This window comes from Xenopus laevis, chromosome 7L, assembly GCF_017654675.1.
Source record: "Xenopus laevis strain J_2021 chromosome 7L, Xenopus_laevis_v10.1, whole genome shotgun sequence".
NCBI lineage: Eukaryota > Metazoa > Chordata > Amphibia > Anura > Pipidae > Xenopus > Xenopus laevis.
The window spans coordinates 24,978,425-25,004,814 of record NC_054383.1 but is presented as its reverse complement, the minus strand read 5'-3'; the positions used below and the strand labels follow the sequence as shown (position 1 = coordinate 25,004,814).

At 38.6% G+C, this 26,390-nt stretch overlaps 2 protein-coding genes across 2 annotated transcripts; one reads left to right on the top strand and one right to left on the bottom strand.

Moving 5' to 3' along the window:
- Window positions 1–442: 442 nt before the first annotated feature.
- Window positions 443–2,553, bottom strand: LOC121395356 (ubiquitin carboxyl-terminal hydrolase 42-like). Its single transcript, XM_041568695.1, has 5 exons — window positions 2,332–2,553; window positions 2,163–2,242; window positions 1,515–1,626; window positions 1,033–1,173; window positions 443–661 (listed from the first exon to the last, which is right to left on the bottom strand). Exons 1-5 carry the CDS (start codon window positions 2,419–2,421, stop codon window positions 530–532), a joined length of 555 nt encoding a protein of 184 aa, XP_041424629.1. The 5' UTR covers window positions 2,422–2,553; the 3' UTR covers window positions 443–529.
- A 4,401-nt stretch (window positions 2,554–6,954) lies between these two features.
- Window positions 6,955–22,048, top strand: LOC121395765 (suppressor of fused homolog). The gene is made up of 6 exons (XM_041570049.1): window positions 6,955–7,019; window positions 12,110–12,244; window positions 13,203–13,341; window positions 15,736–15,804; window positions 16,842–17,076; window positions 21,961–22,048. Exons 1-5 carry the CDS (start codon window positions 6,955–6,957, stop codon window positions 16,929–16,931), a joined length of 498 nt encoding a protein of 165 aa, XP_041425983.1. The 3' UTR covers window positions 16,932–17,076; window positions 21,961–22,048.
- Window positions 22,049–26,390: the final 4,342 nt, after the last annotated feature.

Sequence of the window (26,390 nt, the reverse complement as noted above, 5' to 3'; positions counted from 1 at the left end):
AGAATCAGCTGTAGATAAAAAGCCACGTTTCCTGCTAGTGATTGGCTGTTCAGAATCAGCTGTAGATGAAATGCCATGTTGCTTGCTAGTGATTGGCTGTTCAGAATCAGCTGTAGATAAAAAGCCACTTTGCTTGCTAGTGATTGGCTGTTTAGAATCAGCTGTAGATGAAATGCCACATTGCTGGCTAGTGCTTGACTGTTCAGAATCAGCTGTAGATGAAATGCCATGTTGCTTGGTAGTGATTGGCTTTTCAGAATCCGCTGTAGATAAAAAGCCACATTGCTTGCTAGTGCTTGACTGTTCAACTGTAGATGTTTTTAAAGAAGATGATACTGTGCATGTCTGGTCATCCGGGGTTCTTTAAAACAAGAAAGAATGATAAAATCAATGGTTCAGTCCATATTTTACCAAATTTACAACTTTCCTTATTTAACAAATGTTAATATCACCCAATGGGAAGATGCAGTATTGCTTTGAAAACACAAACAACTTGCCAAGATGAGGGTTGACACAACAGTTGCCTTTTTTAGAGAAAACTCAGGGTAAAGAGCACATACCTGATATAGAACAGCAGGTAGGCCTCCTGCTTCAACACTATCTTGATGTCTACAGATGTCACAGAATTGTCGTTCATTTTGTACCAGTTTCCATTGGGGCCCTGCAACAGATCAAGGCAAATTATTTAGACCGGACACAAAAAATACAGTTGGAAAACAAGTGACAATTACAGAAATGTTGGTTTTTAGCAATATTCACTCCTGGCATAAATATTAGTTAGTGGGAAGGAAAGGGAAATGGGAATTTAGTGACAATATTATGTGGCTATTGGACATTTTTCATATTCTACCCAGTGATTTGGAAACTAATCTGATGAGATGGAGCCATAAGCTAGGTATTTCTAATACAGTGCAAATACAAATCAGATATCTTAGAATAGTTCTAACAGGGATCATATGTAAAAATATTTTTATGCAAAATACATCCCTTAATTGTTTCCCAGACAAGATCACTATGAATCTGGTTTCTTACCTTCACATAGCAGAAATAATGTCCACTATTGCAGGTTGTTCCAGCGTGGACAAGAACGGCATACAAATTGTAAAGAATTGGTGTTCCATTTGGCTCTGAGGTGTAACACCGGAGATCAAGACATTCCGGATACGCTACACTCTGTGCATAATGAATTGGGAATAAGAGAGAATTATTCATATGTTGCTTAACTGTTGATAAAATCATTCTATATTTGCCCGTTTATAAAATCTATCTCATGCCCATATGAACTAAATCCAGCCCTTCTAAGAATTCCAACAAATAACAATAATTTATTTGAATTTAACTCACAAACTCTTACAATTTTTGTAGCCCAAATAGGTAATTATAACATAACAACATAAATTCATATTAATTATATATTCTAGGCCCATAGATTATTTACATGTGAATAACTAGGTAACTATGTGCATGTAGAGGACATATACTGGCAGAACTTTACATCACATCCTAGTACTTACCTTTTTAATCTTCCTATTGCTGAAAATGTCGAACCTGTTTAGGCACAGGGTTAGCACATTGGATGGTTGGTGAACAGTAACTGTTTTTAATGCCGTAACCATTTGATGACACCTAGAAAGATACAACAAGCACAATGTCTGATTAGCACCAACCTTCGTAGCCATTAAACAAAATGAAAATGAACATTTACTTTTTTTATACCCTGACCTACTCTAAGGGGCCTGTTTATCAACAGTCTCATTTTTGTGGGTTTAGAGCTTTTGAAACCACGACTTTGGCTTCATATTACGATTTTCATTTTTATATATTGGCTTTTATGTTAGTTTTAAGCTGAGCTACTAAGTGGACTCTTGATTATAAATTCACAATATACCCAAATAGTGTACATGTTGTACATGTAATGTTTAGTATTTTTAATGAGAAAAGTAACTAGAGGGTAGGCGAATACTTAAGGTATATGAGTCAATTAACTGGTCATTGGTTTAGAGAGCTGCTAAATAACTCAAAAACCACAAAAAAAAAGAAAACCAATTGCAAAGTATCTCAGAATAAAACTCTATACATCATAGCAAAAGTTAATTGATTGGTGAACAACCCCTTTAATAACTGCAAAGAAAAACAAACCCAGATAAGAAAAAGGAACTTACTTGCTGCAACGGTAGCTGCATTCTCCTAATTGCTCTGGCTGTACATATTGACACAGGGCTTGGTTAATGCTGTTTGACATCTAATATTAAAAAAAAGAGAACATTAGCTTCTTATGCAAGCTATAATATATAACAAATAAATATAATTGTATCTGGAAAATTGATGTACCCTAATATCCAGCTGTATGTCCATAAACTGATCATAGGTGTCAGATGCCTCGGTACAGTTCAGACACGTCACTGCAAGACAAAAAAACATTATATAAGCAAAACATATCAAAGGACTCAAATGTTCTCCTTCTAAACTACATTCAATGAAGATAAAAATAAAACATACTGAAAATGGCAAAGAATTTGAATTGAAACCCACAATTACTACAATGGAGAATTTGCTCACATAACCCCTTTCTATTACCCACATGGATTTGGGGGGGGGGGTCATATAATGAACCTGACAGATTTCTCTGTACCATGGGGTTGTATGCTTATTATGGGGAACATGACTGTAACCCCCTTTTCTCTTTCCTAGGAGCATTATTCTTTTATGATAGAACAATGGGTTTCAATGAGACACTGTGCCCCAACGTATATGTTATTTTTGAAATCGCTTATGTTCTGATGGGTGGAAACAAATAGTACAGGTATGGGATCCATTATCTGAAAACCCATTATCCAGCAAGCTCTGAATTACGGGAAGGCCATCTCCCATAGACTTCATTTTATCCATATAATGCAATTTATTAAAAATTATTCCCTTTTTCTCTGTAATAATAAAACAGTTGATCCCAACTAAGATATAATTAATCCTTATTGGAAGCAAAACCAGCCTATTGGGTTTATTTAATGTTTACATGATCTTCTAGTAGACATAAGGAATGAAGATCCAAATTATGGAAAGATCAGTTAATTAGAAAAACCCAGGTCCCGAGAATTCTGGATAACTGGTCCCATATCAGTATTATATTTTATAAATCTTTTCAAAGCTTACCTCTTGAACGTAGGCATCCCTGAAACACCGTAGAAATTAAAGTTGTCCTTGCATATTGGCTAAAAGAGAAAAAAATATATTAGACAATAGCTAACATACAGGGATGGCTTATATTATTGATCTGTTTTTGCAGTTTCTTTTAACTGCCCTTACCTGTCGCTCAGACAAGCCTGTTGCAGTGCATTGATAGTATAGCGAAGGAACTCATGGGCGTCTTCTTGTTGTCCCTCGATGAAGTGACTAGCAATATCTAATAAGACATGAAAAAAAGAGTCAGATTTGGTGTTTTGTAATAAATATCTTTATATTTGAAAATATATATTTATTTAATAATATTTATTTGATAGTAATAATGTGTTTTAGATGGAGCCCTTTTCATAGCATTCATAGCATTATGAATGAAATGTTTGTTGCTAAGGGGCCGATTTATGTCATGTAAAAGTCAATGGCAGATGTCTCTTACACAACTGATGAAGATGCTTCTTTGATTCCAGGTTTTAGAGGGTTTTGGGTATTTTTGAAACTGTCCTTTGTGCACAACAAAGTAGCCATTTTCAAGACTTTTCCCATTTGTGCTTTTTCAGTTCGGATTTTTTAATAAATGTCATGGATTTCTTGGTTTTAGAGAAAACAAGTTTAGTTGTGGTTTAAAAAACCTAAACTAAATATCAACCTTTAATAAATAGGGCTCCAGGTGTGTATGGTTTGTTCCTATGGGGCAAATTGATAAAAATGTGAGCTTAGAGCTTAATAAATAAAAACTAACCTACATTCTAGTCATTCCTATGGGATTTTTAGCATTGTATTTATCAATGGGTGAAAGTTCCAACTCACCATTAGATAAATATGGTCATAAAAATAGGAATTAATAGAAAATGGGTGAGTGTTTTTTTTAGCTTTTTTTTAAAAAAAAATTTGTTTTTTCTAAACTCATATAATGATAAATCTGCCCCTAAAAGTGTTGACACGGATGTATACTCACTGCATAGGTTGTAGTAGATTTCAACTGGCACAATATATCCTTCTTCAGGTTTATCCATAACCTTAGTGATATGGTTCTGCATTAAACACATCATGCAGAACCGCCCTTGGGAACCTGAAAAGAAAAAAAATAGAACCGAAATGTAAGAAAGCTGTGCTCATTTCTTTAAATGTATCTGATAATTTGGGAGAAAGCAGAGATACTTCCATACTTACATGTCTGAGAATGCTCAAGGGAAAGCAAATAATTGGCCAGTGGCGGTGTATAAGTTAAGCACTGCAGTACTGAATTCATGTAACATGTATTGCCCAGGTTTTGTAGACCTGCTCCAATGGGCGACGTTTCATTCCACGTCAGAATGATATTTCCATTTGGAAAAAGATTATTTGGTGAATCGATCTTACTCATGGTAAATATCTAAAAATAAAGAGAGAATGACAAGTTTAGCAGAAACACACAGAATTTTCATTTTCACAGTAGGTTTTCCAGTCTGCTGTAGGTATAAACATTGATATCTTAAGGTAATGCACAAATGATCTGAATGGCATTGGATCCTTAGCAGTACAGAATGGGATGTGTTATCCAGACTTGGGGTTTTCCGGATAATGGATCTCCATACCTAAATCTACTAGAAAATCATATAAACATTAAATAAACCCAATAGGTTGGGTTTGCTTCCAATAAGGATTAATTATATCTTTGTTTGGATCAAGTAAAAGTTACTATGTTATTATTACAGAGAAAAAGGAAATCATCATTTGGATTATTTGGATAAAATGGAATCTATGGGATACGACCATTCCATAATTTGCTTTCTGGATAATGGGTTTCCGGATAACTGATCCCATACCTGCATTTACTTTGAGCTGGATTGTGAATGAACAATAGTTTTAAACAGAGGTTTTAATACAAACAAAATATAGTGAAGTATCCATAAAAACAGTGGTCAATATCTCAGTCCTCAAAGGTGTATTTTTTCCCCCAATTTACCTTTTGTTTTTAATATAGTTTTCTATATTGAATATATAACGTTTTTTTCCTTTTGTGTCTCCTACACTCCTCCTTCAATTCAAGAGGAAAAAAGTGAATAAGCTAAACCAACCTGTCTCCAACAACAGCTGGGTTGTTATGGAAACAAAACAAGATCATTGTGACATCACACATTTAGGGGCTATTAATACTGTTTAAAATGCAATTTACTAATAAAAAGGTGTAAAAAGCTGTGTAAAGTAAATGGAGACTTTATCAAGATGTGTCTCATTTTACACTGTGCCAGATTTAACGTTGTTATTTTACACTGCTTTAGGTCTTTGTAAGTAAGTTCGACAGAAGTTGCCGGAAGAAAAGCTGTGTAAAATATTTGTAATGTGTGTGTCAAATTATGTTTCCATTTTTTACACCAAATAATAAATCTGCCCCTTAGTGGCCTTATTCTGTAGTATTACAATGTATTTGATCTATTTTCATGGACACATATGAATCTATCTATATCTTCTATCTATCTACCTATCTAGCTATTGCTTTCCATGATATATCAGTCCTGTAAAAAAAAATACTAATATCTCTTTTTAAAGTTAAATATTTAAGCAAAGTAATTCTTTCTACCCTCTATTAAAAGTCCCTCAATTTACCTGTTAAATTAGTCTTCGAAAAAAAAAGGAATTTTCTGAAAATAAAATAACTTTCTCCTCTCGTTACTCCTACACTCCTCCTGTAACGAAAGAAAAAAGCAAGTGAGTTAAGCCAGTGAATCTCCAACAGCAGCTGGTAAACAGCATTGTGACATCATTGGTTTAGTTTCCCGCCCTTTTTAGTCATGGAAACAGCATTATGACATCATTTGTTTATGTTTCCTGCACTTGGTAGTCATGGAAATAGCATTATGACATCATTTGTTTAGGTTTCCTGCACTTGGTAGTCATGGAAACAGCATTATGACATCATTGGTTTAGTCTCCCTACCCTGTGATGTCATAATGTCTGTTTTCATGGAGCATTATCACACAAATTATAATAAATTACATGATTCCCAAATAATATAATCAAAGAGATTGTCATCAAAACAATTAATTTATGATGGACATTATCCAAATTACTGTGTGTCCACTGGGTTATACACTTGTATAAGAAATCCACGTTGTCCCATTTTAAATGTGATAAATCATAAAAGTGACAGATAATCTTAGCTGCTGCTAAATAAAATATATAAACTTAAATAGGCCAAATGTCTTCTTACAGTCGCTTAGCAAGACTATTAAACATTATTTAAACTAAGTTGTGCATTAATATGCAGAATTGTAGTTATGTACTTAGGTTGCATATTACTGAAATGTATAAATCTGAAATAAATGCTTTTATGTCCAACAAATCACTCATCAATAGTGTGCATGAGACCTCTATTACTACTTATTGCTGGCTGAAATGTAGACAAATCCATTGCCAAATAAAAAAAGAGTGTTTTACAAATCACAATATATCTATAGTGAGATATCATATATAACAATACAGGGTATATCAAATCAGGCTGTAAATGTTGGTATCATATTTAATAATATTAGTTCATGTATAGACCTGTGCCTTTTACAGTAGAAGAGATTAGTTAAAATGACCGTTACAATATAACTGAATGCCAATAGCTAAGCATGTGCACTTCATTGGTAAAAGGTGGGTACTTGCTAGATACCCTCATTCAGGGTTGGACTGGCCCGGCGGGAAACCGGGAAAAAACCCGGTGGGCCCGACCCGTCATGGGCCCCCGCCGGGCCAGACCCCAATCGTGTTATGTAAAATTAAAAAAAAGCCGGAGCGCCGCGCCGTCTGCGCATGCGCGCCAGCACCGCACCGTCTGCGCATGCACACCGCACAGAAGGAAGGGAGCGCACTGCACGGTAAGGTGCGGCGCAGCAAGGGGGGCCCTGGACAGAAGTCCCGGTGGGCCCCGGGCCCCCCAGTCCGACACTGCCCTCATTGAAGTGTATCAATAGTTCTACATGGGCATATGACTCAAAACAATATAAAATAATCAAAAATGAGCACCGAAAGGTCTTGCAGTGTCAAAAAAGTAATGTTTATTGCATAGTGTGTACAACTGACATTTCTGTCCCCATTGGGACCTTTTTCTAGGTGAAAATACATACATAGTTCTCACTTAAATAGCCTCCACCCACATAATATGAAAGTGCCTGTGATATCAAGTGCAGATTTAAATCTTGTATGGCTGGAAACTAAGGGGCTTATTTATCAAAATCCGAATTTTTCTCGTTTTAAATAAAAAAAAGTCTGACCAAAGTAGAATCCACAATTTACCCTTATTTATCATGTAAAAAGCATGAAAAAAACGAGAAAAAACGTGACTTTTTCTGATTGCCGCACAAAAAGTGCGACTTTTTAGGATTAACGCCCAAAAAACCCACATTTTTCGTAAAAACGGAGGTAAAGCCCGAAATGTTTAGATTATCGTACGAAACCCAGCGCTAACCTTAATATCTTCAAATTGCAAATAGGACCTCTGCCATTGAATTCTACAGGGCCTCGACAGGTTGAAGATAGAGTATTTTCTGATTCTGACTTGGAGGTATAATAAATCTAGAAAAATTCTAGTTTTTTTCCCCACTAAAGATTCGGATTTGAATTGTTTCGAGTTGTTAGCATTCGGACTTTAATAAATAACCCCCTTAGTCTTAGTAAACAACAACAATGTATAAAAAAAAAATTCCATATTAATATAAATAAATAGGATCCTTAAAGCATTTTAAAGTGTCAGTGCCTTAATTAATAATTAATAGGCTTGAATCCCTCATAATGGACAGAACCTGATCCGTTCCTAAATCAACAGTTCAACTGGAGTTTATCTGTTAAAAAACAGTTCAACTGGAGTGTAGTATTCAGTCCCCTTGGGGCCTCACATCCCAATCCATGTGTCCAAAAGGCTTCTTTTTGTAACAGTAACTGGTTTATATCTCCACCCCTATAGGGAGTCTTTACACAGTCAATTGGCATAAATTTAAATGAAGAAATGGGGTGTCTTGCATTTACCTAATGTTGTGCAATAGGCTGTTTGATATGTCCTGCTTCGCTTTCTTTTTATCGTAATTGGGATCCAACACCTCCCCTCTACTATATGGTGCATGCTGATCCTTGATCTTTCTGTGCACAGGGGCAGCTACTGGGTGACTTGATGGAGGGTGTTGCTGCCCATGAACATTATAGATAGATAGATAGATAGATAGATAGATAGATAGATAGATAGATAGATATAGAGATATATATATATATATAGAGAGAGAGAGAGATATAGATAGATAGATAGATAGATAGATAGATAGATAGATAGATAGATAGATAGATAGATAGATAGATAGATATATAGATAGATAGATAGATAGATAGATAGATAGATAGATAGAGATATATATGTATATATATATATAGATATATATATAGACACTGGGATACAAAATAGGCCCTGGCATTTCAAGTACACAGAGGCCCAAACAGCCCCTCATAGGCCCATTAAATAGGTATCTTACAACAGCCCCTCTGGCATTTACCCAAATCTGCAGACCACTTGGCTGCAAGGACAGGGCTCCTTAGAACCCTTTGGACAAATATTGTGAGTTATATAAGGAACATTATAAAAAGAGTTTCACCAGTGGCAGGGAAACAATACTCCCCAGTCACACATCTAGAAATCACAAATGACTGTCTCTTCTGTCACACATCTATAAGCCTTGAATGCTTAGCTTTGGCTCATCCTATGGTGCACTTATTATATCAATTTTTAAAAACATACAAGTTCAGTGTTGGACTGGAACACCAGGGGCCCACCAAAAACCTTAGCCCACTCTCAGTACTATTATTCTCTCTCCTCGCTCAACCTCTTAGTCTCCTAGTCTCTTTTCTTTACATAGTTTAATCTATTATTCCATCTATTTATTGTCGCAGCTGGGCCCACTGGGAGTTTTCCTGGTATCCCGGTGGGCCAGTCCAATACTGATCCTACAGGTGTCCCAGTGCAAGTGATATTATAATGGCTATTATTATTAAAGGTGAACTTTAATAGGAGAACTTGTGCAAAAGGCAGTTATTTTGTTAGATTTTATTTGTACTGGAATCGGTTATTTGAGTGAGCTCTAATACATCTGCTAGGAAAGGAAACCTCCCTATAAGATATATTGGATCATTCATCTGACACCCAACTACTGCATGAAGACAGAATGAAGAGAAACAGATGCTGAGAGAGGGATAGTGAATATAAATTGATTATTTCTGAAACAATGACACATTTTTAATTGATTGTATTTAGAGAGTTTCTTATTTCAGTATGAAGAAGCGAATATTGCATTTTAATTTTCAAGATAGTTCCCCTTTAATATATTTTTATAAAGCACCAAAATATTCCAAGGCATTGTGCAATAAAAGGGTGAATAAATGACTGCTTTCCAAATAATAATGCTGCCCTAACCCCAATAGCGCACCCTGACATGATAATAAAGAACTGCAGCAGCCCCACAAGCCAACCAAGTTCTGTATTGAGCTTGAAGCCATTGCAGGGGATACTTGGGTCACCAGAACAATGTGACCGCACAGCAGTGTTCAAACAGAGAATCGTCATCTTTTGGAAACAAGTAAATGACTAGAATCAGTGCAGGCGGCATCCACACTGATTCTATCGTCTCCTTTAAAGGGCATTTCCACTCTTAAACTGTTATTTTGCATTAGAAAGAAACAATAGTTCCAAACATACACATAAAAATAATATACATTATGTAAAAGCTTTCAGTGTTTTAAAGGATAAGGAAAGGTTTAACCACTGGGGAAGCCAATAAAAAAGGTGATAACAATCAATAACCTCAGACCCAGTGTCTGGTACTGCTCATACTTATCTTAAAAAACTATTACTATACTATACTATTTCTAGCGAGTGCTACGCTGCCATCTTATCTCCTTTCCCAACGGCCTTGCAGTTGCCCTGGGCTGTGCACATGTGCAGTACAAGAATAGTACCCTGGTCCTGGTTGCTGAAGGACAATATCTGTTTCTATTCTCCACACTAGAGTCCTGCAGTGGGTCAGGTACCCGCAAAACCCTGTGGTACCCTGCGGGTTGCGCGTAAAAGTTCCGGGTGCAGGTTTAGATGCTGGTCGGTGGTTCCTTGGGTCGTGGGTCGGGCCGCGGGTCTTCTCAATAGAGATTTTTTACTCCTTTTTTCTGATCACGCCTATTTCTGATGATGTCACATAATGATAGCACTTCCTGTTTTACTCTTTGTTTTCCTAATCATGCCTACTTCCGATGATGTCACTTCCGGTTTACAATGACAGCACTTCTTGATTCTTGATGGTCAGCAGGTCGCGGGTCCAGGTTGCGGATAAGGTACTTGCGGGTCTGGTCAGGTAGAGGTTCCAATCGGGTAAGAAAGCGGGTTGCGTGTCCGGGTTTCAGATTGTGGGTACGGGTTCCAATAAATGGAACCTCGCAGGACTCTACTCCGCACTGCTGATTCTGACTCCTGAAACAATGTAGCAGAAGCAGCTTATTATCTAGATAAGAACTGACTTTAGTTACAATTACTGACAATTTATAAAAGAAAAAAAACAGGGGTACCACTTGATACAGTAGAAGGGACACAGATATTGAGCTTGATGCCTTAGGGTCCCTTTCCATAGTACTGGGTTGCCCTTTAACCCTGACCGGTTGCCTCTTTGTATTTCTGCGAGACAGTGATGCCCATAGAGACGCTTGTATTGGCCTGATGTCTGTGCATGTCCCGCGCCTCTTTGCCAGAGGGAATAAGCCTGATTCTGACAGCCCTACTTCATAATTCATAGCAGGGAACGTAACCAGTTACGTAGTTACTACAGGGAGGCTTACTGCAGCCGCTTCCTTCCCTCTGTCGTTTGGCAAATGGTGTTCGGCAGTTGTCTCATTTGTTCAGTCACAGACACCGACCCGTGAGCACCATCAGGAGAGATCAGCTTATCCCATGTGGCCCCAATAACAAGGATAAAGAGAGTGAATGTGCCTCCTCCAGCTGCCGTCACAGCGGAGGATTCCTTTCCTGAATCCTCGCCTTCTCCTGCAGCAGCGGGCAGCCTCCAGACTCATGGACCTGTTGGATGGAATGCTGTGGGGGCTGCCGCTGGACATGCTGCTGCTGTCCGGACTCTCTACCTTGGGCACAGCACTGAGTAGGAGACAAGATGCTGTTTCCAATCTTTATATCCTGAATCCTAACTGGCTGGGAGGATTCAGCAGCGGGCACTGCCAGCCCCGGGCACACTCAGTTGGGCACAGTGATGGGGAGCAAGTAGCATGCACGCCTCAATGATCCGGCTCTCCCAGTACCTGTTGCTGCTTGGAATAGGGGAAGTGCTGCAGACTCACTGTCACTAGAATAGCCAGGGAGGAGAAATCAAGCACTGCAGGATGGATGGTCGCCTTTTTTGAAGAGGAGCGGAAGTGGAGTTTCGGTAAGTTATTTCTTAATAAAGGCTTTGCAATTCAAAAGTTTAATTTGTCTTGGTGTTTATTTGTCATTGTATACTAACCAATTTTTTTAAAAAAAATGTTTGATGTTACTGCCTTCAAGCATTTTTTCCCCATAAATAAACAGGGAATGACCATAAAATATGCTAAATGGTTAGACACAAGAGGGCCCACCGGGAGTTTTCCTGGTATCCCGGTGGGCCAGTCTGACACTGGTGTTCTATCACAATAAAATCATATGTGTTGTATAACATTGCACACAGCTTTTTGGGGGGAGCAAGGTATGTCCTTTTGTCGGGTCCATTCCTTTCCATTTTAGTAGTGTCACAGTAAAGTGTAGCCATAAGGTCAGCTCCACATACATTTATATATTTCAGTGACTAGGTATGCGCTGTGTTTCCTATTCAGTCAGGCATTTTTCTTGCAAAATATGTAGGGTATCCTGTTAACGGTGATTCTCATTTCCTCCAATTGGTTTTGTCTTCACAAGGAGCCGTAAAGACAACTTGGAAAGTGAGAGTTCTGCAGCCATTATTCCTCATGAATTAGTCCGCACACGGCAGCTTGAGAGTGTGCACCTCAAGTTCAACCAGGAGTCTGGAGCACTCATTCCACTTTGTTTGAAGTAAGTATGAATATACTTATAGAAAATTAGTTGTTTCAATCAGTTTTATATGTATTCCTTTGAATGGTTTTTGTATCGTTTTCCCTGCATTCTGTGGACTGCAATTTTTACTCCATAGTTCTGGGAGTTGTTCAACAAATGGAGGGATGTATAGTCTATTGAAGAACAGAGAAATTGCACAGTAGTCATGCATCTATGTCTCCTTTCATTCTATATCTGCCCTTTATATTTGACATCAAAGTTGTTTCCTCCCCAGAAAGATGTGCAACACTGCAGTAAAGGGAGCAGAGCGCACACAGTAGATAAAACTAGGGATGCACCGAGTATAGGATTCGGCCTTTTCCAGCAGGATTCAGCCGAATCCTTCTGTCCGGCCGAACCAAATCCTAATTTGCATATGCAAATTGGTGGCAGAGGGGTAAATCACATGACTTTTTGTCACAAAACAAGGAAGTAAAAAAACGGTTTCCCCTTCCCACCCCTAATTTGCATATGCATATGCAAATCAGGATTCGGTTCGATATTCAGCCGAATCTTTTCGGAAGGATTCGGGGGTACGGCCGAATCCAAAATAGTGGATTCGGTGCATTCCTAGACAAAACATTGCATTGTTTTTAGTACATTATATTTAGGGGAATCAGAATGTGGTACAGGTACAGATCTTTCCGTAGTTTGGATCTTCATACCTAGAAAATCATGTAAACTTTAAATAAAGCCAATAATCTGGTATTACTTCCAATAAGGATTCATTATGTTAGTTGGGATCAAGTACAAGGAAAAAATTTTTTAAATCGGAATATTGATTATAATGGAGTCTATGGGAGATGGTCTTTCTGTAATTTGGAGCTTTCTGGATAATGGGTTTCCGGATAACGGATCCCATACTTGTACAGAAAAGTTTGCTTTGGAAAATTGTTTGAATATTTTTATAATCTGAATTTTGTGCTTTTCACCTTAGAGGTAGGCTGTTGCATGGAAGGCACTTTACATATAAAAGCATTACTGGAGATACAGCAATCACATTTGTGTCTACTGGAGTAGAAGGAGCCTTTGCTACAGAGGAGCACCCATATGCAGCACATGGACCGTGGCTACAGGTGACATTTACTTACTTTGTGTTAACATTTTGGAAAATAATAAAATTACTCAGTGAGACAAAACACCCATCTCCATTTGTAGTGTAAATTTTCAGGTATCTGGCACTCGGGGGAACTTTTTAGATTTGCAGTGTCAGTAGAGCTTTATTTTCTGTTGCTGAGCTGAAAAACATAGCAAGCAAACACTCAAGAGTCCATAGACCTAAAACTGACACTTTTTTTTAAAACATCCAGAACTTTAATGTCCTATAGGCTTTATGTACACAGGGCTTAGGAGCCATGAAGAATCAGAGCCTGACAGAATCTGATTGCATGAAGCTCTGACATCTAAAACAAACCATTGTCTTAAAGGGGTGGTTTGCTTTTTTTAATATTTTATAGAATGGCTAATTTTTTAAGCAACTATTCAATTGGCCTTAATTTTTTCTTTTTTTTTATAGTTTTTGAATGTTTTGCCTCTTTCTTCTGACTCCTTCCAGCCTTCAAATGGGAGTCATGGACCCCATATAAAAACAAATGCTCTGTAAGGTTACAAATGTATTGTTATTGCTACTTTTTATTACTCATCTTTCTATTCTGGTCCTCTATTATTCATATTCCAGTCTCAATGCATGGTTGCTAGGATAATTTGGACCGTAGCACCAGCTAAATAACAAAAAAAAACGAATAATAAAATTAAAACTAATTGCAAAGTTGTCTCAGAATATCACTCTACATCATACTAAAAGTGAATTTAAATAACCCCTTTAAGAATTGATACCACCTTGAGTAACGAGTAATGAGCAATGAAAAGAGTCTGTTTTTCCACTAAAAGGTGGTCATTTAAGTCCTTAATGGGAAAACTTCTACATAAAGCAATTTGCATTGTTGGTCATAGTTTGCAAAAGTCTTAAACAATGCCTCCCAGCATCATCTGAAGGAGTCATGGGATTTTAAAGCAAAACAAACCCTTAATAAAAAAAAAACCCTACCCTTCATAGACCCTCCTGCCCCCTGGCAAATGCCCCTAACTCTTTACTTAGCCTCCGTGCAGATTCTGTCCAGTGGAGTTCACTTCTTCTTCTGTTTGGTAACCTTCAGAATGAAACCGGCAAAGCGGGGCATGCGCAGTTGGAGCAATTTTCCGTTTCGCGAGAACTTCGCATGCGCTGAAACTCACAAAAATTGCAGAAGCGTCGGACTCATTCCGAAGATTGCGGAAGCGGCTGAAAATTACACCTGTGAACTGTGGACAGAATTTGCACTGAGGAATAAGTAAAGAGTTAGGGGGATTTGCCCAGGGGGGCAGCTAGGCTGGTGGGAGGAGGGAGGGGGCTCTGTGGGGTAGGATTTTTTTTTTTTTTAAATTAAGGGGCCCACCCAAAAACCTTAGACCTGGGGCCCCTAAAAAAAAAACTTTGAAAAAAACTTTGTCCGACTCTCAGTACTATTATTCTTCCTCACCCAACCTCTAATCTATTAGTCTCTTTTCTTTGCATACTATAATCTATTATTCCATTTATTTAGCCTCTTAAGCTGGCCATAGACGCAAAGATCCGATCGTACGAATCGTGGATTCGTACGATTTTCGGACCATGTGTGGAGAGTCCCGACATTTTTCGTCCGTCGGATATCGGTAGTTTGGTCGATCGGACAGGATAGAAAATTTCTGTCGCCTGCCGATAATATCTCTGCGTGTATTGCCGATCGTACGATTTTCAGTGGGAGACTGTCACTAGTGTTGTCAGACATAAGTATCGTACGATTGCTGTCAGGGGCAGAAAATTGGGTGATCTGTTCTTATTTGTTCGGAATGGTAAAGACTTTGATCTGAATGGTTAGTGGAGGGTCGGGAGATGGGAAAGTCCGATCGTACGTTGATTCGTACGATCGGATCTTTGCGTCTATGGGATGTAATAGGCCATATGTTTAGCAGAATGATGGCCCACTGACACCTGGGCCCACTGGGAGTTTTCCTGGTATCCCAGTGGGCCAGACACTGATTGCATATCCCATAACTGTGTCCTTGTGTATCAAGCATATGGATACATACTAACGGCACAGTGGTGGAGCGAGAGTAGTGCTGCAGGCAAGGTCATAATCCTCTAAATAACTGCTGCTTTGACATTTAATTCAGCCCATCATAAGAGACTGTTTTACTAAACATTGGATGAGGTTTAACTGGTTACCTGGAGGAATATTGTGGCAGACCCTGTCATGTGATTGAACACAAATGTGTATAAATAGTACTACAAATAAAATCCCACATAATCATTCTGTTACCAGCCAGAGATCATCTCCATTTCTTCATCGGAAGATAACATGGATATTGTTTTTGATAAATAGCTTTGTCGATTTTTTGCAGTTCAGTCCGGGATAGTATCCATCAAGAACTTAAACCTTTTATCTTTCCAGATTCTGTTGACAGAGGAGTTAGTTGAAAAAATGCTGGAAGATTTAGAAGATTTAAGCTCTCTAGAGGAAGTAAGTGGTCACTGGCTTGTGTGATATTGGGGGTGGACTGTGCATAGGGCAAACGCTCTAAAGTGGGCAAAAATTAATTAACATTTCATCGGGTGACTAACTTCTGCTTTATAAAATTGAACTATATACTTTCCTTAAGGCTACAGACACAACAGCCTAAATCTTGGCCTGTTGATAAATACAGGTCTGAATTCATCCCCTGTGCTCCAATCCGCCTACCTGCACCTGGAGCCACTGTGTCGGCATCTGTGCAGGCACATGAAGCGGGTTTTGGCACCAAAAAAGGTGTGCATTCCGGCACCAAAATCTGCTCCATTTGCCTGCACCTAAGCCACTACAGTGGTGTAAATGCGTTGGGGCAGAGTCACCCCCCCGCGCTTATCCACAAGCTGAGTACAGACTAGGGCTAAAATTACTTGACAAAACCATTTTGATTTTTAGACACTTGATCATCTCTCTGAATTTTAATGAGTTAAGATAGGGCCAAAACGGGGGGGGGGGGGCTAAATCAGCTAGTGGAAATAGGCAGTAGCCTTCTCTCTTTTCTGCTTTGAAATCAGTGTGGCGGGGGTGGGAAAAATATGTCGCATGATTTAAAGAATTCTGATTTGGTTCGGCCAGGCACAAGGATTTGTCTGAATCCTGCTGAAAATGGCGAAATATCGAACCGAATCCTGAATTCGGTACTTCTCTAATTTGTACTATCTGATGTAAATGTATCTGTGTGAATTGGGTATTTTTGCATTGAAGGTCCCTTGGTGAATGTTTTCCATTGTTACATTGAATCAGTAAAAGTAATTCCTTGCTACACGCAGTCATTTTTTTTGTTTTTTTTAATAGCTTGAAATGTGTCTGTTGATAATTTCAGTGCTGATTACTTACAATCAGCCAGAAGCTTGAACAGTAAAGTGATCTTTAAATGCACAATAGCTGATGCTATTTTTAAAGCCTGGATAACTTAATTGGGAAAATAAGAATGGTTTAAAATTGTAGATCATTTTCTGTATTTTGATTAAAAATCTTCTTGTTTTTCCTAGATGAAACTACCGAAGGAATACAGCTGGCCAGAAAAAAAGCTGAAGATCTCCATTCTACCCAACACAGTATTTGATAACCCACTCAATTAAAGGTGGAGTAGCGCTGACATTTCTGTTAGATACAGGGACATCACAGTGGACTTTCCCCCCACTTTCAGCAGCTCCATCACCGCTGTAAACAAAGCCAAAGGAAAGCAATTACTGCACAATCTCCGCATCTAGAGACGACTGGAATGTACGTGACATTTCAGCCCTATTTTATATTTTTAGCATCCAGTGTCAAGGGTGTTTGGCTTCTGTTTACTACTGTGAGAGTCTTTTCATTCAGACTCCCTCTGACAAGCAGGGCTTTCTGTCTAATATGACAAGGCATAGTCTGGGCCTGATCATAAATGTCTCGTATTCAATGCGAGTGAGTCCTTCTAATCTGCTCGAAAAACATATTTCATAAGTATAAATTTACTTATACCGGGTGCCCTTGTACACCCACTGGGGAAACTCGCACAGTTTCAATTTACTTTATTGAACCGACTGGATTGGGAAAGTTGTTCCATGGCCCGGAAAAGAAAAACGTTGCTTTTGTTTTACAGTTTGCTAACTGTAATTGTCTTAATAGGAGTAGTTGTGCTTTTGGTTGCCAAATGTTACATGACAATCCTGATGGCTGTTTTCTTGATGGGGAACTATTGCGAAAATCTAAATTCAATATTGACTTCATCATACTGAAAAAAGAAACTTTCTAAATACAATCAATTAAAAGTTCTGTACAGTTCCTGAAATAATCAAGTTTATCTCCACTATTCCTCTCTCCGCATCTGTTTTCTGTCTTCATGCAGAAATTGGGTGTCAGATGAATGATCCAATATATCTTATAGGGGGCTCCTTTTACCTAGAAGATGTATTAAAGCTCACTCTATTAAAATCACCAGAAATCCTGTCTCTCTACATGTAGACTTTTTGCAAAAGGCAGTTATTTTGTTTGTTCTGGAATCTGTTAGTGAGCTCTAATTAATCTGCTAGGAAAGGAAGCTCCCCTACAAGACTTTTTGGATCATTCATCTGACACCCAACTGCTGCATGAAGACAGAATGAAGAGAAACAGATGCTGAGAGAGGGATAGTGAATATAAACTTGATTATTTCAGAAACAATACAGAATATTTATTTGTTTGTATTTAGAAAGTTTCTTACTTTAGTATGAAGAAACTTATATTCCATTTTTATTTTCGCGATAGTTCCTCTTTAAACCATTTCAAATGGGACCCAGAGTATACCTGGGATGCAGCCTTTGCACCCTAGAGTTGGTATAGTATTTACTCCATATCACATTATTTAAAGGAGAACTAAACCCCCTGTTAATCAAAAATCCCCATCCCCTTCCTCCCATTGGCCCCCTCCCTGCTTCCTCCCTCCTTAGCGCTATCTTCAGTATCTTCTGGTTCCTCGCGTTAGCTAGCGTCCACACAGAGCTTTTTCACTCTGGTACTTGTGCCTACTGCGCATGCGGGGAAAACTCTGAAGATTGCTGAAGGAAAAGAAGAGTATTTGAAGATACAGAAGATGGCGCAGAAGAGCTCCACTTAGCTATGCTGCATAATTATGCCAAGCTACATGACGGATACTTTCCGCTAGGTTATTAAGGAGGCAGAAAGCAGTGAGGGGGGCCAATGGCCGGAAGGGGATGGGGATTTTTGATTTAACGGGGGGTTTAGTTCTCCTTTAATGTCTATTGTTGGAAGAACTTTACTAAAGTGGATCATAAGGCCCCATTCTGTACAGCACAGGGGCCCATTGTTTTATCCTGACTCATAGGTTAACAATCCCTGCCTATGTATTTAGTTACACTGGGTGATAACGGTTTAGAGACAACTTTTTATTATTATTCTTATAGGTGCTAAGGTTGCAACCATGCCTTTAATCTGGGATCTACTAGTTAATTACTAGTTAATATAGGGTTAAGGTATCCATTTACAATAACTGTAGACAGTAAATAAGAGAGATGGGCCTTCAGCTGTGCCCCTGAATCTGACTTCGTCCCCTGTATAATTTAAGTTTTGGGGGCAGTGACCAAGCCGTTTTTAAAGCACGAGTGACTGATAAACCATTGACGCAGGCTGATAGGACTTTCAGCGTAACCTGACTGATCAGTTAAAATATACTTTTTTTATTTTTACTAAACGCTATGTATGTCTGAAGCCAGTTTGAAATCAGATTTGTCCGTTCATCACCCCCCAAACCTAACATTTTAACACTATTGAGCACATTTGTGGAATAACGATTGGATGTTTAATCCAGGAAAGAATATCACGTCAAACACAAGGCGAATGACAACGTTAGGCTTCCATATTGACTTTAGACACTCAGCTGGCTGATTGTAGAGACATTCTCTTTCTATACAATGTTTCCTTTGTTTGTCTGAGAACCCGTGGACACTGTTCATAAAATAAATCCTATTTCTAAATAACGCAGCAGTGCCATCCCAGCACCCAACTGTCAGTCGACTATTGACTCCTTAATGGCAGCACAGACAATGGGCACAATAGGCAGCCAGGTCTTTATTTTCAGGCAGTTGGATATTGGATCCTGCAGATGCGACTGCTACATAATGCAGAAGTGCTGTCAGTTTCACTTTAAATTCACTTTTGATTCCAAGCTGTCTATAATGTTCTTTCATGTCCAATTACTTAAAACATAGCATAGAACCATTTCGTGTCAAAGTGGAGTCATATTAATTTTAGAAAGCATGGTTTCTGGCAGTTTTTGCATTTGGGAATAAAGGGGTAGTTAACCCTGAAGTAAAGTGTAAACCATTTACAATTGGTCTTCATTTCCTATGATCTAGCATTTTGTGCAGCAGCTCTCCAGTTTTGAATTTTGGCAGCTATCTGGTTGCTATGGTGTAATTTACCCTAGCAACCAGGCAGTGGTTTGAACGAATGAGACTGAAAGATCGAATAGGGCAAGATGGAATAGGAGAGGGCCTGAATAGAAAGATCAGTAACAAAAAAAAAAAAAAGTAACTTAACTTAAGCCTCACCGAGCATTAGTTGTGCGGCTGCCGGGTCACTGACCCCCGCCCCCACCCCCTTATAAAAGCTTGAAAGGAAGGCAGATAATTTCTAAACAGTAAAAAAAAATAGTTGCTATGAACTACACCTTTAATTATTTTTTTTTAAATTTTTTGTTGACACCCTGTTAATTGACAATCTGCTCGGCATAAAGGGCACATTCCATACCTGGTTACTGTATTACAGTACAATGTATTTTCTCAGCCATCCAGTATTAACTGGGCTTCAAGCCTAGTCCTGCATCTAGGGGCCTCTGTTGCTTGAAACCTATTTTTGATGAAAATGTTTGTGCCCTTTCTTTTGGCTACAGTATTTCTTCCTCCTCCCTGTTAATCTCTGTTCCAGTACCGTGCAGTATAAACTGTAGTTTGCACTGAATCCTGGCTAATGAGTTTGCAGTTACAGCTATCGTAGCGTTCCATGCTTTCTTGTTAGTCGTTAGTGTTTGAGGTTATACATGGGGTTAACATTAGGGATGCACCGAATCCACTATTTGGGATGCAGCCGAATCCCTGGTGAAAGATTCGGCTGAATACCAATCCAAATCCTAATTTGCATGTGCAAATTAGGTGTTGGAAAGGAAAAAGTGGAAAAATTACGTGGCGAAAAGTCACGTGATTTCCCTACTGCCCCTAATCTACATATGCAAATTCAGATTAGCCAGGTTTAAGGATTTGTCCGAATCCTGCTGAAAAAGATCAAATACTGTCTGAATCCCAAACCGAATCCTGGATTTGGTGCATCCCTAGTTAACATGGCACCTACTGGAATCCATAAGGATACTGGAAGGGACACACAAGGTAATCTGACCACTATAGAAGTCAGAGGAAATGATCTTCCCAGTATCATGGCCGACGTTGGCCTTCATTCACAAGGTCCAGCATGTGTGATCTTGGCCTGTCAACCAGCAAAGTGTGTTTCCTCCTCCTCTTCTTAATGGGAGGTGATGGCGGGTGGGGAAGAGAGTTTTGATGGCTGCACTTTGAGATTAGTTCACCTGTTGTACTATAGCCTTTAAAGGATAAGTGAATATAAAATTGACGAGTGCTATTCTAAGCACTTTTGCAATGTACATTCTTTTTTTTTTTATTTGAAGATATTAAAGGATACATATTCTGTTAATGTGAATGATTTTTGTTACAACAGCGCCACCTGCTGGTAATTTTCCAACCAGTCTGACCACCAATTAGTCAAGGAAATTGTCCGGAGAAAGAAAGAGACTGCTCTGATGTTCTTCTGCTTAGGAAAAACAATTAGAAACCTTTCCTAAATCTTTCCTTAGGAAAAACAATTAGAAACCTTTCTCAAATCTTTCCTAAGTAGAAGAATATCACAGCAGCCCCTTTCTTTCTCCGTTAATTACTAATTGGTGTTCAGACTTTTCGGAAACTAACCAGCAGGTGGAGCTGTTGTAACAAAATGAATTTGTGTTAACAGCATATGTATCCTTTAATATCTTGGAATTAAAAATAATGCATGTACATTGCACAAGTGCTTAGAATAGCACTCTCATCAATTTTAAATTTTTGTTTTTTTAAGGTTTACTTATCTTTTAAACTGGGCATACTTCATAAAATCCACTGCTAACATGGTGGTCCAACCGCTGCCCCTTACCCATGTATCCCTTACACACATGTTCCATATATGTTAGCATGGAATCCATATACCTGGACAGGAGCAACATTTCAGCCAATGAAAGTGCTCACAAGCATTGCCTTGTAGTATTCTGCCGAACATGAAATCCACTCTGTTTGCCCAACCTAATACTAGTTCTCCACAGCATACACCTGGTTAGGCTGCACGTAGTATTATTTCGGGTATTTATGAAATGTATGATGGTCTGTAAGTCCCTAAGGAGCAACACACTTGTTCATGGGTTTCACCTTAATGAATCCTGTCGCCTAATTTAATTTTTTTTTCCCCACCCATTTTTTAACTTAACGTTTTTATTATTAACCTTGTTTTCTTTTCCACAGACTATAAAGTGAAGCTGTTTTTGTTTGGAAATATTGTATGTAGCCTTTAATGTAAATTCCTACACTTTTTTTGCAGGTAGGTGGTGAGATTACAAACGACTCTGTGAATCACTAAATCTTCTCTCCTGTATTCTTACTGCATTAAAATATATTTTTTAAAATAACGACCCGGGTCCTCCAATTAAATATTCTGTAGCTCAGATGTAAGAACCCACTTCTCTGCTCACAGAAACCACATTGTATTAAATGCGCTGGTATGGTGACTTTTTATTCTATTGACCTCTGCTTCCCAAAGAATCTGTTCAGCACCCACCATGGGCAGCAAAGGGACTTTAATTTCCAGAGTCCATCACTTCAACATGGGACAAAATGAGGGAGGGGTTGGATGCCAATGAAGACTAGAGGGTCCGCTATGTGGGGTAGGGGGGTAGGAGTGTGTTTTTTTTTTTTAAAATAAGGGTTTTTCTCTCCTTTAAAGGGATGGTTCGCCCTCAAGTTAACCTTTAGTATGTTATAGTATGGCGAGCTCTAAGCAACTTTTCCTTTGATCTTGATTGATTCTGGATGTTTTTATTTGCATTCTTCTGACTCCAGCTTTCAAACATGGGTCACTGACCCCCCCCCCTCTCTAAAAACTAACTGTTTAGCCTTACAGAACATTTTAATTATTGCTCCTTTTTATTTATCTTGCTATTCAGGTCCTCTCCTATTCCCTTTGCAGACTCTTATTCAAATAAATGCATGGTTGCTATAGTAATTTGTACCCTAGCAACAAGATTGCTGAAATTGCAAACTGGAGAGCTGCTGAATAAAAAGCTAAATAACTCAAAAACTACAAATTAATAAAAAATGAAAACTAATTGCAACTTGCCTCAGAATATCACTCTCTACATCATGCTAAACATTAACGCAAATGTGAACAACCCCTTTAACAACAGATGGAGCCCAGACATTTTTCGTTACTGTTAAGATGGCCATACACTGGCAATTCGGGTCCATTTAGAGAGATTCGGCAGCTGTCTGACTGGGCATGGGGCTAGAATAGAGCAGATGTTGATTAGGCAGGTTTGATTTTCATGTCGGTCCTCACCCAACAGTGCCCTGTAGTTGTAATCCGATTGTTGGCCCTAGGGCCAAATCAAGTTATTCTGAAATCGCCCCCTTTGGTGGGCACATTGGAGATGGGAGGAAATTTCCAATCGTTTATATTGAACTTGCCAAATAAGCAAATCTTATGGTTTGTAAAGGTATACATACCTTATAACATTCATACAGTTCATTTAGAGCCTCCCCTCTTCAATGTGATCTTAATGAGATATCTAACAGGTTCATAAGGGTATTTATCATACAGGACCTGTTATGGATCTGGGGTTTTCCAGATAACCGATCTTTCTGTAATTTGGATCTTAAGTCTACTAGAAAATCATGTAAACATTAAACCCAATAGGCTGGTTTTGCTTCCAATAAGGATTAATTGTATCTTAGTTGGGATCAAGTACAAGGTTTTTTTTTTTTTTTTAAAAATTGATTATTTGAAAGAAAAAAAAATTGGAGTCTATGGGAGATGGCCTTTCTGGAAATCAGAGCTTTCTGTATCACATACCTGTATAGCACCCATTTAACCCTTTCTATTACACAGCTATTTGGCAACACACATTCTGCATTGTTCCTAAGCCTTTGGCAGAGATAGATAGTTTTTGTTGTTTCCATTATATGTCTTTTCACTGTGTGTCTCTAAAGTTGGCCATAGACGCAACCATCCGATCGTATGAATCGTGGATTCGTACGATTTTCGGACCGTGTGTGGTGAGTCCCGACATTTTTCGTCCAGCGGAGATCGGTCGTTTGGTCGATCGGACAGGTTAGAAAATTTCTGTCGCCTGCCGATAATATCTCTGCATGTATTGCCGATCGTACGATTTTCAGTGGGAGACTGTCACTAGCTTTATCAGACATAACTATCGTACGATTGCTGTCAGAGGTAGAACATCGGCTGATCTGTTCTTTTAATACTTTATTTGATCGGAATGGTAAGACTTTGATCTGAATGGTTAGTGGTGGGTCGGGAGATGGGAAAGTCCGATCATACGTTGATTTGTACGATCGGATCTTTGCGTCTATGGCCAGTTTAACATGTAAGTTCAGATAGTCCTGGCCTGATTGTATCTATACTGTAATACTCCGTGACCGGGTAAGAAAATAACTTCTGCCTAAATATCAATGTGTTCTATCAGAGCAGCTACAGGGCTGATTGTTACATTCTGATAGAGAATTCACAGGTTTCTCAGCTGTCACTTAATGTCAATCTGAATTATTGTGACGTTTATATTCTATGTGTACTGTATATTGTGAGTGGGTCACTAAGCTCAGTAAGTGACAGCAGCACAGAGCATGTGCAGTGAATCTGTAGAAAAGAAGATGGGGAGCTACTGGGGCATCTTCTATTGCTCTCAAACTTACCATCTTTTTTGGGAGTTGCCCGATTTCGAAATGTTTGTACTATGACAATTGCAGGCAGTAAGTGCTGATTACTAATTAATTCATCACACAAGTGCACATGGAATGGGATTCATATGGCTCACTTTATTTTTTGATCATTATCATCTATATAGCCAGGAGTACAGCTGAGTCTCATTAAGTTAAAGACTTAAGCAGTGGCGGGATTCAGGTAGGGAGTGGGGACCCACCAGGTTTTTCCCAGTGTGACCTCTGTTTCCATTGCTTTCTCTAAGCAACATAAATATTTTCTGGTGCTCGAATAACATCTGATGTGCAAATATCTCTATAGGAACTTTTTTGCCCTGCAGAACCGTGTGCAGAATAAGGAATAGCGATGCTGATATAGTTCACTGGTTTCTCAGCTGCCACTTAATGTGATATTTAATATAAAGCCGTGTATTGTAACTTTATATTAAATATCAATACATATATATACATATACATGATAGAGTTCATGTTGTTTTAAAATGGAATAATCATCCACTAGATGGCAGCAGTCCCTAATAACGTGTTACTGATTTCTCCATACAGCCTCAGGCTTCTTAACCCACACTTAAAGTCCTCCAAAAAGGTAGAAGAGACTTGTTACACATTATGTTTGGGCTTCTGTACCAACCACAAATCTACCAGCACTGCCCTTTAGCAGTAAAGATTTGTGATGAGGGTGGGGGGAATTTCTAAACACCCGATAAAAAATTGTAAAGTTTTTGGTAATGAAAGATGCCCCAGTAGTTCCCCAACTTCTTTTCTGCTGATTCACTGCACATGCTCTGTGCTGAGCTTAGGGACCCACTCATTATATACTCTGTGTGTGTATGGGATCTATTATGCAGAATTCTTGGCATCTGGGGTTTTCTGGATGAGGGTTTTTTTAAATTTGGATCACCATTCTTTGTCAAAGATTAACGTTATACCCAGTAGGATTGTTTTGCTACTAAAATGGATTCATGTCGATTGGTTACCATTGTTTTATTATTAGAGCCTTTCTGAGCTTTCTGGATCATGGGTTTTCTGATAATCAATCTCATATTTTATGATAATTAGGATGGTGAGTGAGCAGATGAGGAAGTGAAAAGGAGCCACAGCTGATTTGCTTTACACAGCCAATCAGAACAATAGAAGGCAGCCATAATCCATGTGTCCCTTATGCAGTCTCCATACATTTGGCTAATGGGAGGGGATGTTAAGGCCCAGTGGGACCTTGATTGACAAGCGGTTGCAGTATATATTTAAAGGAACAGTAATATAAAAAAATGAGAGTTTTAAAGTATTAAAAATATAATGCAGTGTTGCCCTGCACTGGTAAAACTGATGTTTGTTTCAGAAACACTACTATTGTTTATATAAATAAGCTGCTGTGTAGCAAATGGGGGCAGCCATTCAAAGGAGAAAAGGCTCAGGTTACACAGCAAATAAGCTCTGTAGAACATAATGAAAAAGAAGAAAAACCGGCTCTAATCTTCTCTGGACAAATATGGACACATACATTAAAGCAAAACTAATTTAAGATTACTTTTAAATTTCACAGGTTAAATCCCTTGTAAATGAAAATAGTATGTTATTAAATGAGACGCTTGGCAATTCTTACCAAGCGGAAAGGTTTGACCTGGGTGTCCAGACCCCAGGCCCTTCACTTGAATTGGTTAATGAACGGAAAACAGCCGAAGGGCTATAACTCACCGGATTAGCCAAATGGTCCGGGTGCCGTGCCCCGAACCCGTAGCTTAGGCAAATTCAATCTTCAAAATAAAACAGCACGCACTCCTGCGACCATAGCCATGAGGATAAAAATTGTAACTTTATTCCATATAGTTAAAAAGTAAGCGTCCTAACGCGTTTCGTATCAACAGATACGTAATCATAGGCACATATGTGCCTATGATTACGTATCTGTTGATACGAAACGCGTTAGGACGCTTACTTTTTAACTATATGGAATAAAGTTACAATTTTTATCCTCATGGCTATGGTCGCAGGAGTGCGTGCTGTTTTATTTTGAAGACTGTA